Source organism: Seriola lalandi, unplaced genomic scaffold, assembly GCF_002814215.2.
Source record: "Seriola lalandi dorsalis isolate HSWRI2012SDOR001 ecotype SW California unplaced genomic scaffold, Sedor1 jcf7180002054544, whole genome shotgun sequence".
Lineage (NCBI taxonomy): Eukaryota > Metazoa > Chordata > Actinopteri > Carangiformes > Carangidae > Seriola > Seriola lalandi.
This window is the reverse complement of record NW_019525097.1, coordinates 2,584,789-2,608,175: the sequence shown is the minus strand read 5'-3', so window position 1 is coordinate 2,608,175 and position 23,387 is coordinate 2,584,789. Positions and strand designations below refer to the sequence as shown.

The 23,387-nt window shown below is 41.5% G+C and overlaps 1 protein-coding gene across 1 annotated transcript in view; it reads right to left on the bottom strand.

Moving 5' to 3' along the window:
- Positions 1-23,248, bottom strand: part of syne2a (spectrin repeat containing, nuclear envelope 2a) — an 82,410-nt gene extending 59,162 nt beyond the window's left edge. The window contains exons 1-38 of the mRNA XM_087176258.1: positions 23,087-23,248; positions 20,172-20,233; positions 18,239-18,334; positions 18,040-18,117; positions 17,863-17,955; positions 17,526-17,722; positions 17,221-17,420; positions 16,904-17,001; positions 16,537-16,626; positions 15,534-15,647; positions 15,297-15,434; positions 14,946-15,110; positions 14,609-14,721; positions 14,329-14,497; positions 13,949-14,045; positions 13,605-13,798; positions 13,335-13,487; positions 12,964-13,101; positions 12,753-12,854; positions 12,341-12,508; positions 11,692-11,850; positions 10,863-11,606; positions 10,315-10,449; positions 9,804-9,962; positions 9,508-9,674; positions 8,869-9,199; positions 7,780-7,884; positions 6,922-6,965; positions 6,175-6,325; positions 5,177-6,081; positions 4,671-4,826; positions 4,418-4,568; positions 4,082-4,240; positions 3,670-3,837; positions 3,432-3,533; positions 3,007-3,210; positions 1,827-2,032; positions 512-619 (exon numbers count right to left, since the gene is read on the bottom strand). Coding sequence (XP_087032384.1) covers positions 512-619; positions 1,827-2,032; positions 3,007-3,210; positions 3,432-3,533; positions 3,670-3,837; positions 4,082-4,240; positions 4,418-4,568; positions 4,671-4,826; positions 5,177-6,081; positions 6,175-6,325; positions 6,922-6,965; positions 7,780-7,884; positions 8,869-9,199; positions 9,508-9,674; positions 9,804-9,962; positions 10,315-10,449; positions 10,863-11,606; positions 11,692-11,850; positions 12,341-12,508; positions 12,753-12,854; positions 12,964-13,101; positions 13,335-13,487; positions 13,605-13,798; positions 13,949-14,045; positions 14,329-14,497; positions 14,609-14,721; positions 14,946-15,110; positions 15,297-15,434; positions 15,534-15,647; positions 16,537-16,626; positions 16,904-17,001; positions 17,221-17,420; positions 17,526-17,722; positions 17,863-17,955; positions 18,040-18,117; positions 18,239-18,334; positions 20,172-20,233; positions 23,087-23,162 — 6,695 coding nt within the window. The 5' untranslated portion in view covers positions 23,163-23,248. The remainder of the gene's footprint in view (positions 1-511; positions 620-1,826; positions 2,033-3,006; positions 3,211-3,431; positions 3,534-3,669; positions 3,838-4,081; positions 4,241-4,417; positions 4,569-4,670; positions 4,827-5,176; positions 6,082-6,174; positions 6,326-6,921; positions 6,966-7,779; positions 7,885-8,868; positions 9,200-9,507; positions 9,675-9,803; positions 9,963-10,314; positions 10,450-10,862; positions 11,607-11,691; positions 11,851-12,340; positions 12,509-12,752; positions 12,855-12,963; positions 13,102-13,334; positions 13,488-13,604; positions 13,799-13,948; positions 14,046-14,328; positions 14,498-14,608; positions 14,722-14,945; positions 15,111-15,296; positions 15,435-15,533; positions 15,648-16,536; positions 16,627-16,903; positions 17,002-17,220; positions 17,421-17,525; positions 17,723-17,862; positions 17,956-18,039; positions 18,118-18,238; positions 18,335-20,171; positions 20,234-23,086) is intronic.
- Between the last annotated feature and the right edge of the window lie 139 nt (positions 23,249-23,387).

Genomic DNA, 23,387 nt, shown 5'->3' with positions numbered 1-23,387 from the left:
TCAGCATGAGCAAGTCACCTCTGGAGAAAAACAGGCTACACAACCTCCTTTATCTAGGCAGCATTAGTCAACATCACCGAACAACTGCACGTTGTTCACGTGTGTTTGATTCAGTCGTAGATCTGCTGTTCATGTCTTTCCCTCATTCTTGACTGAAGTGTTCACATCAGATTAGATTTAGCACCGACTTTGTACAGTACATCTGCCTCTGTATTATTATTGGTGCAATCAGGAATACCATCCTAATGATATATCTTCTGAGAGAAAATCTGCTGCGACCACTTAAAAGATAGACAACGTGTCAATTCATGTGCAGACAGACTTGTATATGGAATGTTTGCTCACTTAAAACTATTTTATATTTTTGTGTTGTTAATAAATAAAGTCATACCTTAAATACAAACAGTATAAAGTATATTACCCCATGGATATGAAATCTTAATTTGTACAATTTCTACAAGATTTGAAAAATAGTATACAGGGCATAACATGCCTTCACCTGGAGTTTTACCTTTGTTTAAGTGCTTCCTCTTGCAGGAGACCAAGATCCTCCCCCTTTCTTGCTTTAACCTCAGCGGCCTGCAGCCACTGTTCCAAATGCTCGCTCTCCTTCTGCAGCCTACAACACACACATGCAGCATGAATGCAGGCATGCGCATGACACGGTCAAGCTCAAAACACTGTAGATTAAAGTGACATCAAGGTGAGGAAATGATTCTCCCACAGAACACAACACACTTACGAAAACAAGTTAAACTTGTCCCGCGGTTTTTAATCTCCAGAGTTGAACTGTATCTCTAAGACTCTTTGTACTCAGTTTGTGTGAATTATATTCACAGGCACAAATCCCGTGAAAAGACCAAGACTATGGTCAATGAATTGATCCAGCTAACACGTATTGACTGTGTAGCCAAAGTTTCATACATCTTATTCCTCTGTGTCATTTTCCTCCATTACAAAAACACATCAGGGAGCCACACTGGTGCTCAGGCTGACATGTTCCTTCATTACAATGAACATGGTCACTGTGGTTTATTTTGAGTCACCGTGCTGCTGCTGTAAATACTCACTAGCTCACTAAACAGAGCAGTAACCTGCAGCTGAAGAGAATCTCTGACAGATGCACAGTTCACTCCTGTTTGAGTCACATTTGCTAAAAACTATAATGTCCAGCTATTTGAGGAAATTAAATTCAACCTTAAAATGCAAATGCAAGTCTATATTTGTGTTTTATGTCTTTAATTAGGACAGAGAGATTTAGGTCTGAGTGCAACAGACAGTCTGGTGAAGTCAGAAAACACTGACAGGCAAAATGCAACTAAATCATTCTTGGGTTTCTCTTCATGGGATTTGTTAACGATGACAAAAACAAACAGCTAACCTTATCTTTTAAACCAAGGTGAGACAGAGAAAAAGGAAATTAATAAAAAGGTTATTGAAAAAAGAAGTTTAAATGAAGTTAAAAACTCGAATCACAAACATGAAAAATGATTACATGATTGATGCAGACTCATTAGCTACTCTATGTTCAGTTCAGGTTCAGCTCGTTGTTTGTTACTTTATGCAGATCCTCTGATGGCAACCACTGGAACACAGTAAAGTGATCAAGCAGCTGTTAAACACACAAGCATCTGAACAAACACCAGAAATACCTGCTGAGCAGCTCTCTTGTGCCCTTATGGTAATGTGTAAGTGTTGTGTTGAATGTGTGTGTATGCAATCCGAATATTTGAGAGGACAGAAAATAGATGTGTAAACGTGTACACATTGCATTAGAAGCTGAATAGAAAAACAAAATTTAAACTTCTATGCGTGTCGTCTCTTACCTGTCAAGATCCTGGATATTCCTCTGAGTCTGTTCTTCCACGTCAGAGAAGAGGTCATGGGCGTTTCTCACTTTCTCTTGCAGCTGAATCCCGTCCGCACACAGAGTCTCTAGGCTATCTGCACTTGTTATGGAGGTCAGGACACGCAGATCCTCCAGCAAACTCTCTGCCTGCTCATCCTGGGTCTGCAGTTGCCGACACAGATCCTATAGAGGAAAAAAGTTACTGTTAGTGTTTAGCATTTTAAACCCTCTGCTACCAGTGTCCAGACTTTAAAGCCACTTTGTGCTGAATTTTATAGCATCTTTCAAATTATTCAGCAGAATTTGTAAGACAGGAAACAACAGGAAGTAACAGGAAGCAATGATGAAAACTGGTGTAGTCTGTTTGTTTTACCCCAGTCTGAGATGACTGAGTTTCCAATGTGTATTTGTATCTAGGATAGTCTTTAGTGACACCTCTGGGGGGGCAGCAAAGTCACACATTTTATAATTCTACACACAGTGGCGTTAAAGTGCACTAGGCAATAAATAAAATAAATACTTGTCTCATGTTGGATACAGCGGGTTCACTCCACTGGCCTAAAGTGAGCCGATGTCATTATGGGAAATTCTCTCCCCACAGAAACTGATAAACTGAAAGAGTTTCCTAAACAGCAGCAAGTGTTCTCTATCCACAGGAACCACAACTCAAAGATGGCCGACTCTGTTCCCCATCACTACAAGACCACACTAATGTTTGAAGATGAATTTTAGACGTCAAATTCCACACTTCCTGTTTAGCAAAGATCTTCTTTGTTATTGGAAACTGTATCGCATGGCACCACAGGTGTACTTGCTGAGCAAACAGTGAGTGAAGGCCTGGCACACACACCACAAATAACTGAATTAGACTGAGTGATTGAATGTTTGTTTATATTTGTTCAGTCACTTATTTTTGCTGTTGTGTCTCTCAGCTCTCTACTCCCGGGTGTTTAGGCAAAAAGATTCCCATGGTGTCCAAACACCAGCTTAAAGGTTCCAGGAGGAACCAAGTGATAAGATGGTGGAGGGGTGTTATCTGTACTTTAAGCAAATGTCATCCACAAAACATCTTAGACATGTATTAAACACAAAACTATGATTACAAATATTTATAAAAACACATAAAATACTTATAATAACTTCACCTCAGAACTTACTTTAAGTTTTGCAAGGACTGCTGCAACATCTGAACCAGCAAGAGTGAGGAGGGAGTCCTGGATCTTTTGGAGGGAGTTGAAGCACTCGCCCATCCTGGCAGTAATTTGTCCCTTAGCGGCCACCATCTGCCTGTAAACATCCTCAGCTTCAGAGCCGAGCTCCTTCAGCTGCTCTATCTTCTTCTTCATCTGGGTCTCCGCCACCTAGATGAAACAAAATTAACCAAGAAACTGTGATTCCATGTACGTGTGTCTCTGACAAACACGTAAGAATATATACAGATTTAATCACAAACAGCAGTGTGAAGTGTGTAATGGCAGCATCATATCAATTCAAATAATGAGTTCGTCATCATCTGCCCATCCTAGCAGCTTTATTTCAGCCTGGAACACCCACGCCCTAAACTGAAAGTTACATGCTGTACCTGCAGCTCCAGCGGGGGCTCTGTGCTTTGAAGCAGGGACTGAATCTCAGTGGCTCTCTGCTGGAAACGCTCCACACTCTTCTCTTGGGCCACAATCTCTTTCTGGAGACAGTGAGAGGGAGGTTATCGTTATTCAAAGCAGCTGTAGAAACCTGGAGATCATTTAACTTCCCATAAAACACCCCGGAGAAGTCTGAAACTGTATGTTACAGAGTGATGAAAGTGATCCCAGTTTCACCTGCAGTGTCTTGATGTCACCCTCTGACTGAAAGGAAGGAGACTGAGCAAACACTGCTAGTTTATTCTCAGTCCAGCTCTCCACCTCTGCTCCCAGCTGGAGGACTCCATCCCACAGAGTGAGGCCAAGGTGCACGTTTTCAAGGTGGGAATCTGTCCTTTCTGAAATCTGCAAGGTTATTATTTACATTTAAATATATGGGATCATCTACACACAAAACAAAAGGGTAATAATTCTGCTTTAATAACAGTGGGTTTAATGGTGGAGAAATGCACTTGTAACACAATAATCTGCAAGAAAAGCTCAAGGAAATTAGCATGAAAATATCGTATATTATAACCTCTTAACATGAATTACAATGACAGGTTTGACAGAATGTTTCTTCCGTGATATATAAAGTGATTAAACTCACGTCCAGCCAGCTGTCCATCAGAGCATCAGCTTCGCTCTCAAAGGGGACGATGGTGCATTCTGGTATCTGGCGTAGGTGAGAGTGAAGCTGCCTGCAGACACTGCGGACCTCCTCTATGCCATCCCCAAGGCTGTTCAGCTCTGCTTTTCTTTCCTGAACCTGAGAAAGTGTGTACACATACACACACACACACACACAAACACACACACACACTTGTATTTGGGTGTCAGCACAAAGACCCTGACCCCTCTAATAGAGACAAAAGGATGATTTGATGTCTACTGCATGTTTTCTATACTTAACTTGCCAAACTCTTGCCTAACCTTTGTGATATACCTTAGTGTGGAATCTCTGCAAGTTGTCTTTCCCCATGTAGGAGGCTTGTTCACTGATGGTGCTTTCTGCTCTCTGCAGTGTCCCAGTCAGCTCACCACGAACGCTCTGAAACCTCTTCAGCAGCTCAGTCAGGACACGACACTGCTCCAGCCTGCATGTGATCCGTGACACAACACGAACACAAACCAAAACTCAGACAGAGGCTTAAATAATAATCATACATTGTGCTTGTGACTGCTCCTCTTGTCTTTACCGTTCAGTTACAGCCTTTGTCGTCTCCTCCCAGACGTCCTTCACCTCGCTGGTCTGACTCACATAACAGGATCCTGATGAAGATGCATCTTGTATGTGCTGCAGCTCAGGAAGGAGACCAGCAAGACGACTTTCCAGCTCTTTCAAGGCTCGTGTCCTGAAGAGCATGAAACTATCATTAGTGTGCTGGGTCATCAATGCACATACTTAGCATAAGCACAATAGATATTTAATGCAATCCATTTTTTTTCTACTTTCAATCTGCTTGAGAGGGAAAAAAATCATGACTTGAGCGGTAATGTTTTGTGTTTTGATGTCCATACATGCAATGCACAAATGTTTGTTATTTGTTAGATGTTTGTTCATAGGAAGATATCTTCAAGTTATTTTAGTTACTTAACACAGTCTTCATTATCTTGATGTAGTAAACTTCACCAATCTGATATTCCGATAGAGAGGTTACAATGAATAAAAAATGTAATTTGTTGATCCAGATCAGAGCTGTACCTCTGCTGCAGAGCGGGCAGGGTGAGCTCCTGCAGCCCCAGATGCTCAGCTGCTCCCCTCATCTCCCTCAGTGCTGCTAACAGGGCAGCTCTCCTCTGGACCAAGCTCTCCTTCTCCTCTCCCTCTTTCTTAATCTGTCTGCTTTCTCTTCTCTGGACCTTGCCATCCCCTTCAGACCTCCATGTTCGAGACTTGTGCTCTTCCTCTCTTTGGGCCTTTTTGTCATTCTCTCCATCCAGCCTCCTCCTCTGGGCCTCCAACCCTGACTCCTCTTCTGCCCCAGTTGGACTGGGATGCTCCTGCTCCTGTATTCCCTCCAGCTGTGGTGAATCATCCCCAGTCTTCGTCTGACGCATCTCCGTGGGATTCAACTCTTCATTCCTCTGCATTTGCTCCGTTCCCATTAGATTCATCCCATATTTGCTCTCCCTTTTCCTGGCTCTCATCAGCTTTTTCTCCACGTCCGCAACGTGCTCAGACAACGATGTCACCACATCCTGGCACGTAGCAGTTGCACCATCCATGGTCAGAGTCATTCCCGCTGCCTTTAAATTGCTGTCAACACTTTCACATTGGTCCGCAGCCGTCTGCAACCTCTGCTGCATCTCTGCCTGCCAGGAACGCCTCTCCTGCTCCCAGTCCGCCTCATTTTGCTGCCTGCTGTCGTCCTGCTTTGCCAGCAGGGCTGGGATCTCGGCCTTGACTTCCCTCACTGTGGCCAGGAAGTGATCCACAGCCTGGGCAGCTGACTGAACCTTCTCCAGCTGCTGTCTGAGCTGCTTGAGATGACTGACACTGTTGTGGAGAGCCTGGTGGAGGGATGTGGCCTCTGGGTGTTGTCTTTCCTCTTCACTGCTTTGTTTTGTTATTTTTCTCACTTCAGACTGCAGCCTGTCGTCCATCTCCTGGGTAACACATCAGGGATTAATACCAATGTTTGCCTATTTCACTCCCAGAATTAAAGTGCTAATTGTTTGAACAAAGCAAAGATGATGTACCTTTAAGTCAGATTGCAGACTACGATCGGTCAGGTTGAGGGAGGAGATGTCCATAGACTGTCGGATGATGCCGTCAAGTTTTTGTGTGATCAATGCCGTCGTCTCATCCGCAGACTCCATCAGGTCGGCCGTGTTCTCAAGAGACGTCATCCTGACACAGTCCAAAGTAAAAGCAACTTTACTTGTTAGAATAAGTTGTTATTGGGTATGGTACTAAAATATGTTTATTGTATCTGCTGATGAAGATCGTGCAATGTGATTGAAAGCTCCAGAATAACTACTAAATGAACCTTGAAGTGAGATATTTGTTTCCAAGGTCAAGAATTAACAAGGATGAGAAGTGATAAAAAAATTTAAAAAAATCTGAATGTTAACTTCTTTTTAATGTTTCCATGACAACTGAGCAAACTCCATCCACTGATGAAGATGATGCGATATGATTGAAAGCTCCTGAAAATTAAATGTTTTCAAGGTCGACGTGGAACTTTAAACTTATCTTATCTCACATTTACAGTCCTTTGGAAATGATATTCTGCAGAATTTGGAAATATATCTGATGTGGTTCATGACTGAAACTAATAATCCTAGTTATGGTGAGTTGTGGTAAAACACCTATGATTGTTACAGGTAAATTAACTTTTTTTTATTTTTTTTTGAAAGATCACCAACGAGGAGAAGTGTTGCAAAAGTGCGTCATTTAAAGAGATTAGTCAACGCTTTTAATTCAATCTGAGAGCTGCACTGTACCTGTTCTGTAGGCAGATCTGTTGGCCTCTCCACTCCTGCATCAGCTGCTCCCAGTCTCTTTCCACTTCACTCCGGTCTTCTCTGGTCATCAGATGGGGGGAATGGGATAGGTGGGCATACTGGAGCTCAAACTTAAACCATAGTGTCTCTGTCACCTGTTTTAAAGTCTGTTGAGAAGACACATATTTACAAAGATGAACTGAGAAATCTGCACACTGTGACTTACGTGTAAAATGTTATTTAACACATGAGCTTTTCGGTCTGAGCCCTTCCTCAGTGTCGAGGCCAGATTGGTATAAATTGTAAAATGCACTGCAAAAGGGGATGAAGTAACATAGGTGATGCTTCCACTTGCCTGTAGTTGTTTCCTTTGGTTGTGCAGAGTAGAGATGGTGACTTGCTCTGGGATAAACTCCAGCAAATGTTGCTCATTCTTCTTGAGTTGAGACTTAAATACCAAGCAGGCCTTCCTGTACCTACAGTGAAAGATTTACACATTGTTAACATCGAGAGACTGAAAGATACATGGGAACAGAGCCTGCTGCGAAATCTGTGATACGAAGTTCATTTTATTATTATTTTATTAAACTGAAAAGGGGTTGGCAGTTTAAATGAGATGAATCAGGTCAGACAGGCAGTGACATAAAGTAAATTGATGCTGAATTGTAAATATTGCATGAAAAAAATATGTATAAAAGCGTCACAATCAGAAGATGCTGCCTATCCAGAGGACTTTAATGCAACCAAATATATTTAAATTTTAGAGTTGGTTCCTCTGTTAGCTGAAACTTTATTTCACATGCTGCCAGTTCCTTAAAAAAAAGCAGAAACCTGCTGTAAAGTTTACCTTTCTAGTACTTCCTGTTCAGAAGGGTGCTCCTCCTGTGGTGGGGCGACCGCCTCTGGGATGACGGTCCACTCTGGCTCCTGCTTGGCCTCCACAGTGTCACCCCTGACCACCGCCTGGGAGATGGGAGAGTTACATAGTGACAGAAGAACAGAGGAAAAGATGGAGCGGCCGGCCAACCCAATTACTGAGGATTAGTGCCCTACAGCTGGTGCTGTGGCTTCTAAGTGTCACTCACAGCCAATGAAACTGCTGAAGAGGAGAGGCGACTTTAAACTGAATGTATAAAGTAAATAGGATTCATTTAAAGCTAATTAACATGTGCAGCAACCACATTCCAATATAATTTGGTTTATAGTCACAACATAGTATTTAGCGTTATTGGTTTACTGGTAAGGTAACAAAAAAGCATGCCTCTGCAAATTGCCCCTCGGGTACAAATTAAGTGTTATGAAAACCTGCTTCATATAAAATTCAAAGCTGCATAAGCAAACGTTTTAGGTAAAATGGAAAACACATTTATTCTAATGAAGCTCTGGCTTGCAGGTAGACATCAAAGACAGGAGCTTGAAACCTGGACAACCTCATAACTCACATCTCCTTTTTTTTCAAAATGTGGAGAAACATACATTTCTAGGGTTTAAAATAAATAGGCTGCATCCAAGTTATAACTGTGAAGCTTTCTCCTCCTTTCTGAGAAGCAAATAATTCATGTCAAGTGTTTTATAGTTTGGTTTCAACACAGAAAAGTGTGGCAGGTCACATACATTAACTGTTCGATTAAAATTCAAACTACTGTTAAAAAAAACAACAACAACAAAACATTCTTGTTATGTTTACACAGAGGAATTAGGATTTAAACCTTAAAGCATGAAATTAAACATCTTCTAAATCACAGTCAGTGAGTGTTAGAAACAAAAAAACTGGACTAGTCAGTGATCACTGACACCACGTCCACCCTGACCACATACTGTCCATTTAAGAAGCTCTTTCAAATTACTTTTACTTCATATTACATGATTTTCAAAAATGCAACTTGGAGATAACAAAGTACCAAGATACTTGCAGATGAGAAAAGCAGTCATGTGATCTGATCATACCTGTATATGAGTTTGGGCTTGCTGGTTGCTCTCTGTGATGTTCAGCAGTCGAGCCTTCAGTCGCTGTTCTTGGGCTCGAAGTGAAGACTTCTTAATTTTCCCCGACCCAGAGCCTCTCTGTTGTGCCAGTTGCTCTTCTCTTCCTGTTGGGACATCCTGAGATCGCAGTGGCAGGATATCACCATGAAGTGGCACTGAGCCCGCCGCAGGTGAGAGGTCTTGTTGTTGGCTGTCCGCGCTCGGTGTCTGTCGCAGACCGCTGCTCGGGTGTGTTTCTGCCGACACGCCAGTCGCTCCCAGCGGGGTGTTTCCCCCAGGCTGCCGTCCCATGCTGGGTTAAGAAATGTTCAACAGGAGGAGGTCAGGCCCATTCAGTTAGAACCAGAGCAACGGGCATCTCATTAAGATTAATAGATTTGAAGGATTACAGAGTGACAACTGCTTCAATTAAATGATGCAGTTTATACTGTACATTGAATATTAATTAAATGAAAATTTCTAATGCAACAATAATTTGTTTTATTTCAGTCCAAATTTTAATTTGTTTAAACTGAATTCTGACGTTCTACCTGCCACTTTAGCACGACCAAAAAATACACATGAGATTTTAAGATAGCTTTGTGAAAAGCATTGCCTTACCTGTGTGCTGGGAGAACCGCGTCACTGGTTTGTTTGTCCTGTGCTTCGTCTGACTTGTTCAGCTGCTCTGTCGCCAGGAAGGATGATTCACCTGGTGCCACTGTCTCACACAGCTCTCGGAGCGATTCATCCCGCTGCTCAGCAGACGCAGCTCCGTCAATGGCGGCCTGTGGGAGCAGGTAATGTGAAACCACCTGAGTACTCTAGTATTTTTTTAGCTACCTGGCCTGAATCAGACAGTTTGCCACAAAGTGCAGTCAGGTGTTAATGCCATGTTACGGGGTTACGCAAAGTACCTGTTGTTGCTGCTGCAAAGAGTCAAGGTCAGTCTGGTCAGAAGCTTCTCTGAGAGCGTTAGTATGAGTTGGACTTTGCACAACAGAAAATGGCTGCTTTCCTTCTCTGAGCTGAGACCAGAACATGGGAACAAAGGCAGCCATTTCTCTGCGTACGTCCTGAGTGTGACACAAACAGGCAGAAACTTTAGTTTAGGTCAAATATTAGTTATGTTAAATTGTTATGATTTAATAGTCTGTAAAATATTAGATTAATCTGGAACAACACAAAAAGTAAAAGTGTTAAAAAAAAAAAAAACATAAAAATATTTTTTCTACTGAATTAAAATCACCTCATTATAACATAATCAATGGGAGACATCGCTAACCCAAATCAATTTCTATTAAGCTCCACTTAGTAGAATTAGTAAGAACAAAGAAAGCGTTAGGTGTATTTTTTTGAATAGGTTTCAAAACTCAGTAAAACCTTTGCTCGTGGGCACATTAGTCTTTTACAGAGTCTCTGTCATACCTCCCACTGCTTTCTGACTGAGTCAGAGAGGAGCATCAAGTCCTGGAGCTGGGGCCCGGAGCAGAAGGCCCCGTAACCTTCCACTGCATCCAGGAACTCGTCGAGGATGACAGGCTGCAGAATCTTTAAAGCCCGCTGCACAGATAGACACACAGCTAGACAAACACGCTCCAAACAAAACCGGTAGCAACACAAAGCGAAACACCACAGACCTTAGAAGAATGTGTCCTAATTCTGAAATTAAATTTGGGATTTGTGGGGTCTGGCTGTTTTAAAGCAGGTCTTAAACATAGCCAAGCTTCTGTTTTAATAAGCAACAAATAAGTAGAAAGCTGGCTTTAAAGTCTCTATGAGAAGTCTCTCACTTATCAAGTGAAAAAATGTATTTCCAGTGAATGATGCTGAAAGTAAAGATACTAATATACGAATTGAGTGTTGAAGACATGAACAATGAATGAACTGTCAGAGCTTTTACTTTGATCTACAGTTTGTAAATCTCAGTTAGTTTTAGTGATGCCCCTCCTATCCTTTAATGTTTGAAACCGTACCTGCTTCTTCTTGGCCTGTGACTCTGAAATCTCTCTGCCACCAAATAACTTGATGGCTTGCTGGATGCGTCCGTGCAGATGAACTCTGGCCTTCTCCAGCCTGCTTCTTGCCATTGACTGGGCTTTAGAATGAACTTCACTGCGGACCACGACGGGTGGCAGTGGAGATGTTTTATCAACCTGTAAAGTGTTTTGTTGGCCTCTTATTCTGGATTTGGATTTGTGAGTTTGTGAGGGAGGTGAGCTTCCGTGTCCCTCTGTTACTGGACTTGTGATGTGTTTAGACAGAACCAGAACCAGACTTTTCTGAGATATTGGTCCAGCAGCAGTTTGGGTTGAAGATGGTGAAGGTTGATCATTTTGACTGGGACTTGAAGCTTGAGCAAATGACTGAGGCTGCACCATGGACTGAGGTTCAGCTTCTTTTACACTTTGAGAAAGAGAAGAGTGAAAATGAGGTACTGGTTCCTTCAGAGGCTGAGGCAGCATTTGGATTTTGACATGGGGTATAACAATGGTTGTTTTATCCTGGAGCTCTCTTGTCCTTTGTTGAGGCATATGAGATGGAATCTGAGGTGAGAGCTGATTTGGGTCCTGGGTTTGCAGCTTAACATTCCCAGTCTGGTCTACATGTTTGGCTCTGGCCACAACAAGGAACCCCGTCTCTGGCTGTCTCTGGGTCTGATGGACTGGTTCACCCACATTCCCCTTAAACCCAAGGGAACTAAACAGTCCAAGAATCTCCTAAAAATGGAAAATATACAAATCACATGAATATGAGGAACTGTGGAGGAATTGAAAAAAGTCACTATACATTAGTTTAACTCACCTGGCCGTGAGAGACTGCCTCTGAGATCCTGTCCTGCATCCCAGAGGTACTGAGGTGCTGCAGAGGAGAGGTTTTCTGTACTCGTGCGACAAAGTCCTGCAGATCCCGTCCCTCAGTTACAACCTGGTTCTCTAGCTGCGAGCCCCGAGAGATCAGCACCTAGAAAGGATTATAAGACCGGTATTGGGTTATTTGTATTTTATTGTTTGTTGTATTTTAAGGGGCAAATTTCAAGGGAAAAGGTGTCACACCTCTTTAGAACCCACACCTTTTACCCCTCACTGATAAACAGAAAGTAAAAGCACCACAACAATGAGCACTTAAGACCGAACATGGAAACTGAGAGTGGAAAAATAGGAATCATAAACATTCATTTTAAAATCTGCCTCTGCTCCAAGAAATTTGCAATAAGCGAGCTGGAATTTGCAACATGACATTTGATCATTTACTCTTGTCAATTCTGACCTTTACTTTTACTTTAGATTCATAAATGGCCGTGCAGGACTCGCAATTTGCAAGTGACAATCATTAATGAATTGTAATGCTGCTGCATCTAAACAATGTGGATCTTTTATGATCACGTTAACATTAAATAAAACAACAACAAAAAAGCCTAATTAGAAGGAGCATGAAGTTTTGGTTTGCTGACTTTGGCTGTAGAGTCCAGTGCAGAGCGCCCTCTGTGCTCTTTATCCTTTAGGTTCTGGTAACAGTCCAGCGCATCTGTGCTCCAGTGGTCCAGCTCTGCCAGACGGCCCTCTAGCCTGGATGCAGCCCGCTGCAGCTCCCCGCAGGTCCTCTCTGCTTCAGACAGCACCTGTCACATATACACAAGTAAGCCGCTATCCTCAGTTTGCCATACTACAACTCGGGAGAGTGGACAATGGGCACAGGATAATGTCAGTAATAAGCTCAGTGTTTCTTTCTGGTCTTTACAAAATGTTGCCTGGGTGTTGGTTTGATAAAGCTTAGCTTCATAACGGGTTTAGTCAGAAAATGGAAGAAAGAATGAAGCCTGTTGACCTGCATCACGGTGAGTCAGAGTTTTTACAGGAGAATACCTGCGGGAGAGTTTGCTGGAGGTTCTCTTTGTGGCTTGTTTGAAAGTCTGGGGATGAACTGAGAGATGACATATCCACTTCTGCCATCTTTTTACTCAGCAGCTGATTTAAAAAAAAATAAATAAAAAAGGGGGACACATAGTAAGTAGAATGATTTTAATCTTCCTGTATTTATCTACCCATCCATTTGTTAATGTGTAAGTTTGCCAACCTGTAGTTTCTGTCTGTTAGCCTTCAGTGGGACAGAAGCCACGTCCAGTGGTTGTCTCAGTAGCCAGCTGGCCTCCTGGGTCAGTGAATGCACCATTTGAAGACCTGGGGGACCGACACTGGGCTCCGATGACACTTCCTAAGAAACGACATGCTGATACTGATGTCTGCATGTTCGTTCTCTTATCCCAATGTCTGTTTAGTGCGTAACCTTCATCAAATTAAAAACTACAACACTATTTAAATAGGTCTTGGTATTAACTGTTTCAGATGAATTCAGTAAACAATGAACATTTAAAATCCTTCGTATTCATTAGATCGTAACCTTCTTGAAGTCTCTGTAGAGAGAAGAATGAGAACTTGCGAACTTACAAATTTTGTCCTCTTCACACACTCAGCCCACTGCATGTTGACCTTGCTGAGTTGTTCGGCCAGAGTGCGGCTGGTTGAAGTTTCTGTCACTTCAATAAGCAGATTCCCCACCTCGTTTAACTTAGCTTGACATGACGTCCACTCACTCATTTCCTGCTGTAACCAAAACAGCAGATAAAACAGTTGTTTTTTTGTGTTGTTTTTTTTTTACAGCCAGGCAGCTTCATTATAAACAGTGGCCTTTACAGTGAGAGTCATACATATTATTACCTGTGTCCCTGCAGCAGGAGACTGTGTGTTTTGTGTGAGCCATGTCTGTAGAGAGGTGAGGCACTTGTTGTAAGTCTCCCACGCAGACACCACTCTCTCCATCATCCCTTTCACAGCTGGCACAGCCTGTGAGACCGACTCAGCTTCGTTTTCCGCTTCCTTCACCTGACGATTAACACGCTGGGAATCTTCACCTGGGGAGTGACGAGTGAGTGGAAGTCAGTTCTTACCTTTTTTTTTAAAAAAGGTAAATCTTCAAGAAACTCATAATCTACAGAGTTCATGACCTAGCAAAGATTAAGCTAGGATTTCGTGCTTATCATAGACCGACATTTAGCTCATACCTAGTGCTGCCTTGCTGGTGTAAGCGTTTGCCTTCTCCTTCAGGTTTTGGAGAGTGTCCATCAGAATCAAAAGCATGCTTTGCCGCTCCACTGTCTCCTACACAACAAACCAACAAAAGTCATTGCTTTAGCTGGATTTCTGGAGGCATATTTTATAAGATGGGGTAGGGGGGGTTAACAAATTCCAGTTAGAGTAAAGCCAAGAGTCTAATATTTTCCCTAAATCCATAGAAAAGTAGCTCATAAATGGCTGTTAGTATTTTTATTTAAATACTACCTCCAATTTACTCAATTCACTGTTGGCTCACTTTAATTCAGAAAAACAGTTCTGTATCTCATAACTGGTGTGAATCTTGTTCTTCGTTCAGATGTGCACTCACATGCCAGTCGTGCAGTAGCACATCTACAGCCTCCTTTGATCTGTATGGACTTTTCCAGGTCTGGATCTTAGCATTGATGCGGTTCAGGAGGTCCAGCACGGTGAGACGATGTTCCTGGTATTCCAACTTGATCCCTTGATATTTAGCTGTGACTCTGATATGCGTTACACTGTTTTCAAATAATAAAAAAAAGAAAGCATTGACACATTGTCCATTGAGGTTATTGGTACAAAAGAAGCTACCGTGAATCATTTTAATTTTAGATGTCTAAGATTTGTACCGTCTTTTTATCTCCTCAAACTTTTCAAGGGGCACTATGACGTTTCCAGAGTCATCCGTGTTGTCATAGTTGTCGAGGATTTGGACATGGTGGCTCATCTCCTTAATTATATTCTAAAGAAAACCAGAAAACAATATTATAAGAACATAAAGTAGATAATGAGAAGTTTCAAGCAGTTGTAAGATATTGTTATGCTGCCTACTCATAATACGTCTACCTCATTCTTGTACAATCTATATATTGTTTCAGAGTTTAGTAACAAAAAAATTGTACATTTTTGTTTATTGAAAACAGGAAAGATCAAAATTTTCCTGTGGTTTCAAAATAAAAAAATAACCTTTAGGGTGTCTTGCTGAGCTCTTGCTTCTTTAGCTGCGCCTGCGTGATCTTTCACCCTCCCTCCCTCCTCTGTTAACGCCGCCTCCGCACGCTGCAGCCACACCACCACCGAATCCAGAGAAGGAGGAAGACTCAGGTCCAGGTCTGCTTTACATCTCTGCAGCTGAAGAAACACACACACACACGCACATCCATCCACAACAACCTGGTATAAGTACAAATTCTGGTAATTGTCATGTTGCCTGATGATGCTCTGTAAGCATTTCTCACTCATCTGGAGAGAGACAGAGGAAGTGAATAAGGAAGAGGCGTTTTCTAAAAGCACTCTCAGGAGCAAGTGTTTCCTCACCTCCTCCTCCAGTTGATCCCATGCTGCCCTGAGAGCTTGCTGCTCTCGACTCAGCTCAGGGCAGCGTCTAATTGTAGCGAGGAGGGTCATTACAGGTCTCCTCTGCTCCATGAAGGAGCCAGTGAGACTCTGGAACACCTGGTGAACCAAACACAGCTCTAATCAGCTCTACAACACTACAAAACACTACACACCAATGATTGTTTTCTTCTTTTTGGTTTTTGTGCTTTGCCTTACTCGATATTTTTCTGCGTAGCCTGAATTCTCTGTTGCCGTTCGTGCTTCAGAGAGCTCCTCAAAGGCCTGCTGCAGCCAGCAAGTCGCCTCTTGTGCTCGCTCGCTCGGAGATACCTAAATTTTCCCAATCAAAAGTGTCAGCAGCTACATTTGGATGCTGTAAGAGTTCAAAGCTCATGTGAAATCCACTGATTTTACCAGTTAATTCAACACCAGTCTGTGTGTAGATGCATATAGTAGGGGTCACTCAGTACTGACTCTTAAAATCTACTGCATCTCTTCTCTCCCAGCAGATCTAGGCAAATGCACAATATCTGTTCTCATTCATTTAAATTAAAACCTCAAAACAGGAAGTAGCACAGTTTACAAAAGCATTAAAGCTGTGTTTTTTTTGTTTTTGTTTATTTCTCCATGAGAGCACCCACCCAAACATGATGTCAAATGTGCTTCATCCAATAACACGTAATCAAACAGGCAACAAATTACACGGGGTTCTATAAATAATCCTGGGTCACGGTGTCATATTAGGATGGAAATTGGCAGCATCATTTTATACAAAACAGGAAGTTGTTCAGGGCTTATAAGAGTTGAATGACAGTGTTAAGAGTTGCACAACCATACATGAAGTATGTGTCATATACAGACCTAACAGTTAACCTCAACTATGATCTGTTAGAACAGTGATTTTTAGACCCCTGGAAACTGCAGCGGAAAACTAGAAATAAGAGGCGAAACGTCTTCCACAGACAAATATAAGTCCAGTTGCCTTCGATTTAATTTGAGAAAGAGATAACAATGACCTGGACGAATGAGAACTTGCACAGACAGCGGAAAACTGGTTTTCAAGTGTAGAGATCAGAGAAGTCCTCTGCAGGAACAGCCGTGTATCTTATAGATATCAATCGCATGCAACTGCATTGTTTGGTAGTAAAAGTGTGCAACGAGGTATAAAAATAGACAAATATTAACTTGAGAAGGACTTCCTTGCTTGGTGTGTAGCTACCTGGCGTAACGGCGAGACAGCAATTGCTGGAGTGAAGTGTGCAGGTAAATTGACAGGTGAGAAGCAGGAGGGCTGATCCAGAGGGAACAGCTACACCAGCACCGCCACCAGAAGAGAGCATGAAAAAAGAGAGATCAAAGTAACAGGGAAGCAGTTAACACCCCTGAGTTTCATGCAGGTGACTGTGGGTTCAAAGATCAAGCAGGAAATAAAGGCAGCAGGGGCCAAAAGAGCAAAAAAAGTTAATCATCCAACTGGAACAGTAATACTAAACTTGCAGTTTAATTCACACTGTGCATTTTGCGGTGTGAAACGTTACACTAAGCATCCAAGAAATTAATGTGAATGTGACACTGTGATTACAAACCTGCAGATGGTCGTCAGGTGTTGGCATGTCGGAGTACTGTAGAAACTGGGCCACATATGTCATAATGGACTTCTCTTCAGGGTCTTTAACATCAACGTCTGAGGTAAAAGAAAAGGCTTTCAGCGTGGCAGAGACTCGCCTCCACTAATTATGAAAGATGGCGTCTCAAATGATATGGAGTAAAACCAGTTTTAGTTTGGCTGCTCAAGATAATATGACACTGTACACTGAAACACGTTTACTCTCTCTCAGTAAATTGCTTATAATTGCTTAGCCAGGATTATAAGAAACTGCATGTAAAGCCTCATCAGCCTCACCCTGCGGCTCCAGCAGGCGGGGGATGTGGAGCTCCCTCTCGGCGAGGTGAAAAGCTTCCTCCAGGTTCTCCTGGTTGCTTCTGGACTGAGCCAGTGACAGATCAACCAGCTGTGGTCTGAGAGAAGAAAGGATGACCAAGAAGGCCTCTCCACTTCTCCAGCACGACTTAAAGTCCTTCACGCTGATAGAGGTACCAACCCTGGAGACAGAAAGTCAGACAGACGATGAAAATAAGAACATTAAACAGAAAAAATGAGACTTGTACCCTGTTTTTTAAAATTTAAGTTTATGCTTAAAAACCCACCTTTGGCATTGGTCCCTGACCCACATGAGCAGGGCCCTCTTGGCAGATATTTTGAAGCGTCTGTGGAGGGGAGATGTCCGGCCTGCAGGGACTGGACTAGATGGGACGGGGCTGCCAGACCAGGAGTCCAGGCTGGCCAGAGAGTCGAGGGAGGAATGACGAGAGCTGAAGGAGAGAGCGCTGGCCAGCTCCTCAATCTGAAACAATATATTGCTCATCAAGATTTTTTTTAAGAATGAATGATGCTTAACAAAACACTGTTTCTTCCGTTTCTTCTTCTGTTTCTCTTCTGTTCGCAGTAGCTGCAGTAGAGTTTACTTTAACTATTAGTACTCACGTGACAGCGGAGAATGATGGTCCATACAAGGCCGAGGACGATGGAGGGCCGTCCATCTATGATATCTGGGATGTTTATGTTCACCAACTTGATCTACACCAACCAACCACAACAGATGTTAACAATAGAATACACCACAGGTTCAGATGATACGTTTTTGTATGTGTGAAATCTTACAGATTTTTTCTTAAGGAAGCTTAGTGCTGTCTCAATGTTGGCCCTCTGCTGGAAAACCCCATGTCCCCTTTGTCTTTTCTATGAAGATTAAAATGACAACATCAGCTTATTGTGGTAATAATATTCATTAATACAGCATGTTTTTTTCCCAAGCCAATACATAACTCTCTGATATCAGAAGCAAATTGGAGTAACTCACCATAGACTGACCACTCATCACCTCCAACAGGTCAAGCAGCCGTGACCCATCTTTGAGGTCAGAAAACAGGTCCGACACAAATGATGGGGGGCATCTCTGTAACAATGCAGATAATTCACTCTGACTGATTAAAACTCAGCCACACAATTCACCAAAATAAAAGGAGTGGCAGAGCTCATGTGAAATCCACTGATTTTACCAGTTAATTCAACACCAGTCTGTGAACAGTGATTTTTAGATCCCTGGAAACAGCAGTAGAGATCAGAGCAGTCCTCTGCATGAACAGCCGTGCATCTTAGAAATATCAATCGCCTGCAACTGCATTGTTTGGCAGTATAAGTGTGCACAAAACCAAACTAGTGAGTGAGACAAAGAGGTATAAAAATAGACAAATATTAACTTGAGAAGGACTTCCTCGCTTGGTGTGTAGCTACATTGCGTAACGGCGAGACAGCAATTGCTGGAGTGAAGTGCGCAGGTAAATTGACAGGTGAGAAGCAGGAGGGCTGATTTTTTTACATGCAGCCCAATGCTGCATGTTTAAAAATACAATAAAATCTTTTTCTTTTTTCTTTTTCCATGAGAGCATCCACCCACAACATGTGCTACGTCCAATAACACGTAATCAATCACACCACAATCATTTGGGACACAGTAAAAATACCAAACACACAACAAATTACACAGGGTTATATAAATAATCCTGGGTCACATTAGGATGGAAATTTGCAGCCTCATTTTTATACAAAACAGGAAGTTGTTCGGGGCTTCCTCGGGTCATATGTTAAAATGAGTAAAAGGCTGATGGCAACATTTCTGAAATGTTTACCCTTTAGTAAACCAAAGTGGAAACTTAACCACTTGTTTAATATAGAGGTTTTCAGTCAACTCGACCTGATCTTATGCTTTTATTGTGATTATGAAAACACTGTATACAAACATTTAATGGACAATGACATACTTTTTAAAATGCTACATTTAGCACCAAAAAAATTGTCTTCTGTTGGGGATTGTAAGCGAACTCAGATTGGCGTAACAGATGGAAAGTTATGAACGAGTGATTTTGGCGTCAGAGTGCAGTCATATGGACATGAAGTTATGAAGAGGTGCCGGGGTTCAGATTTCGTGCAGCTCTGCTCCACTGAAGCTCTATTTATACTCCAGCCGAATGTCACAAGCAGCTCAAGGTCTCTTTCCATGGAGATCCGGGACGAGCCGCTTCACTGCCCCTCGCTGTCTGACCAGTGAGTCAGCACGTTACACGCTGCAGCTCGCTTCATATCATTTACAGCCAAACCACAGAATGACATCACGCCACTTTTCAGCACTCTCTGGGGTCTCAGAGATGTTCATCTGTCACCGGATATTACTAAACTGGGTGCTAAAATATCAAACTATTTTAAAAGCAGCACTTTTGATCTCTTCGCCAACATTAAAGAAACATTTTTGACTATTTGGAACACTAACTTTACTCAGACTTACATGAAAATAAAACACCAACAGGTAGACTATTTCAAATAATAGGAAAAATGAAGCCATGGAATACAGCCAAAAGACAGCTTCCTTCTTAAGTGTGAACTGAGGCTGCAAATAGCACATACCTGCACACACACCTGTAGTCTTGAAACTTTGTTCTCATCAGTTCCTTACTGCATTATTTATCCTGCACATCTCTACTTTAATAAACTCCAATTGTCATGAAGAATATTTTAAAAAATGCTTTGACAACCATGAAAGAGATCAACTTTGTGTTCAAGGCATTACCACTGCTCCAGGATCTGTTATATCTTTACAAATGTATAGACTTATTTATATGATCTGTCTCTGAAATGAGGTGAGATGAGGTAGTATCTTGTTTCCATTCCCAAATGCATTAAATTTCATGGTCATTCATTCTATGAGCATCACACACAAACATGCTGTCCCAACTCACCTTGGCGAGTTGAGCATTTATCCAGTTGGTGAAAGTTCTTTTCTGAATCTGTTCATGCTCCACTGTTTGGCAAACACAGAGAGAAACTGTCATCTACACACATACAGGACAAGATGCATTTACATTTTTGTCATTATAACAGTAATGATGTAGTAGACATCAAAATATGTTGCTGCAATTTAAAGAAAAACATGAATATGAATTAAAAATTGATCATTCCTGTTGAATTTTGGAAGCTTGTGTTTGACAGCACCACACACAGTAAGAAATTAATGAAGTGCATCCCTGCGATGTCCCAGTCCTCTCGAGAAACAGTGAAGAAGTTAGAATAAAACATATTTAACCATAATGACATATGTTGCAGTCTTAGAGGCCTGTGTTTGTTTTTGTTACAAAAAAAAAAAGAAATGCAAACAATCAAGCAGATTGATTTATACAAAAGTTCCACTTGTCCATTACAGAAAACTGGCAGAGCATTAAACCTAAAACTGTTGTTTCACTAATTCAAATACAAATGCATGACACTACATTCCTCACAAACAACCTGTGTTTTCCTTGACTTCCTCTGTGCGGAACACGCTGCTGTAAAGTCCATAATAATCCAAAAATTTCCAAAACAGCCACAGAGACACAGATTTGAGCTGCAGCGAGGTCAGAGCTACTCACCAACATCAGAGAACTGAAGGACCTTTCCACTCGCCATTCTTATAACCAATAGTCATCAGACCCATGTATAACAGCTAAAGAGACCGTCCACTTAAACTACATAAACGTCTCCTTTTGCCCCTGGAGTGAAAGGTTTCCTCTTTAAGCTGAAGTAAGGCTGCGATCTGGCGATGGGATGGCTTCCAAGACACTGACAGACATAGATACTGAGGCTCTCTCTCTCTCACACACTCACACACACTCACACACACAGCAAATATACACAGAGACACAGTCACAGCCATGATGAACTCCCAGACACACACACAGTGAGGGGTTTGGGCGTACATGGATCTTGTGAGGTACCAGGCCAGATCCTAAGCCTCTATTGACAAAACACGAACCTTTTACTATGTATAACAATAGAAAGGTTTCCATGTTAAAGTCCTATGGACATGACAGTTGTAAGACAGGGTTTTGGAAACTGGCTTGGAAGAGCATGTTGACAAGGGAAATAACTGTATAATTTCATTACAAATATCATCATTACTCCATTAAGAATGAACTGCAAAATTATACATCCAAGTCTCCTGCAGACCAGACATTTCCATGATTATAAACAAGACTACTCATGATTCAGTCTGTAGTTAGTTCAGGAACCTGGTGTTTTGTCTGAGGCAGTCAGTAAAGCACACAGTCACTTTCAGGTTCACGTGCTGATAACAGATTAGGACACGAATCTGACTCACTGACTCTTCTGTTTGTATAAGAGCCTGCAAAGACAGGAAACTCCTGAGTATTTTAATCACTCGACTCCACCCAGTTCACCTGGCGTACCCCGTGCAACCGGCAGGAAGAGTCTCTCAGACTAGTATCCAGATGACATCAGTCAAATGTGTTTTCTCAGGTCAAATTACAATCATGGAGCTTTTGTATAACATACGAAGAGTTCAACAAACATTAACAAGAAGATGATTTAATGTTATGAAAGTAGGTTTGTATGAGTGGCTTAATATCAATGATATCTTAAGTTAGCATGTGAATTACTTTTACCCTCATACCACATGTTTTTTTGTTTTTTTTAGTGCAATGTCAAAACTGCTTATGTCAGATATTCCCTGATGCTGCACAGCGCAATCCTTCTTTTCAAAAAATGTGGAAGCACGCGACTGGTACTGGACACTGATGAATGAACTTCTGATGTTTATCTATTAAATATTTTCAGAACATACAGGCAAGATTTATTCCATCTTAATATGTGCATCATTTACAGATGTTCAACACTGAATTAAATGGGCTGTAAATTTTCGTAAACACAACATTTGCTCAAAGCTGATAATTTGAGATCATGAAATTGAGAGCATCATCATGTTAAAATGATTAAACATTTTCCAGATCGATTAATGTCATGACTCAAAGTTTTTCTCCAATTAGAGTCATGATTACACATTTACAGTTCAGTATGCCGTGCTAAATGACAAGAGCATTTTGTTTTACGATCAAAGTCAGAGAACAATTGATGGGATTACTCATGTAATTAAAGAGCAGTTAACTAAATTACTTGCTAAAAGAAAGAGTCACACGCACACAAGATGGTGTTGACATTTCAACATGAAGCACTGAATTGCAAAATTCATTAATGTTTCCTCAAGAAAAACATATTTTATGACTGAACATGAAAGACGGAAACTATTTGAAACTAAAAAGGAGAATTGAAATAAGCAATGTGATACGAAAAGATTGATATTATTCAAGCATTTATAAAAACACTGGTTCTACTTTAGAGTTTATAATTATGATATGAGTAGGGCTGCACGATATGCAAAAAAAATAAAAGTCATATTGCAACTATTTTGCCAGATATTGAGATTGTAATATGCGATTGCGATTTCAGTTTTGCATTTCATTTACACTGAAAAAAATATAAAAATGATGATGATGTGATTTTTGTTGGGTCTTGTACCAAACAAACATTACGTCTGGAGAATGTGATTTGTAGGTCAGGGTGTTATACGTCTGTGTCGCTTTCTTTTTAATTTTGTTTAGCCACTTCTTTAAATCCAGAATTCATCCACATTTATAAGTAATTTAAGAGTGTTGCAAAATATATGAAAATAGAATCTCCAAAAGACACACACTTATTTCCTTCTATTTTCCAGAAACATTTCATTACATAAGTAGTTGCTCCCAGATAGTTGGTCACCACTGTTATTCTCCACTCCAGCAGATCACATGTCACAACATCTACAAAAATACAGGAATAGACTGACCTTGGAGGAGCATGTGCACGTTGTCAATGTCCAATGGAATGCCTCCATCGTCTTCCTCTGCACCACCTGAAGCCATGCGGTCTCCAACCACGGCACGAAATCCACCTCAGAAAGGTTCAGGAGACATGGATTACTCAATCATCTACTGAAGACAAATCCACAACTCCCAAAGTCCAAAAGTAAATGCTGCAGTGCAACATTTGTGTCAGCTGCCTCCGCTGTCTGATTACTCACATTAAGAAAACACTTATCCACACCCTTACATTACCACAGCACAGAAGCAAGTACACACATGCAAACA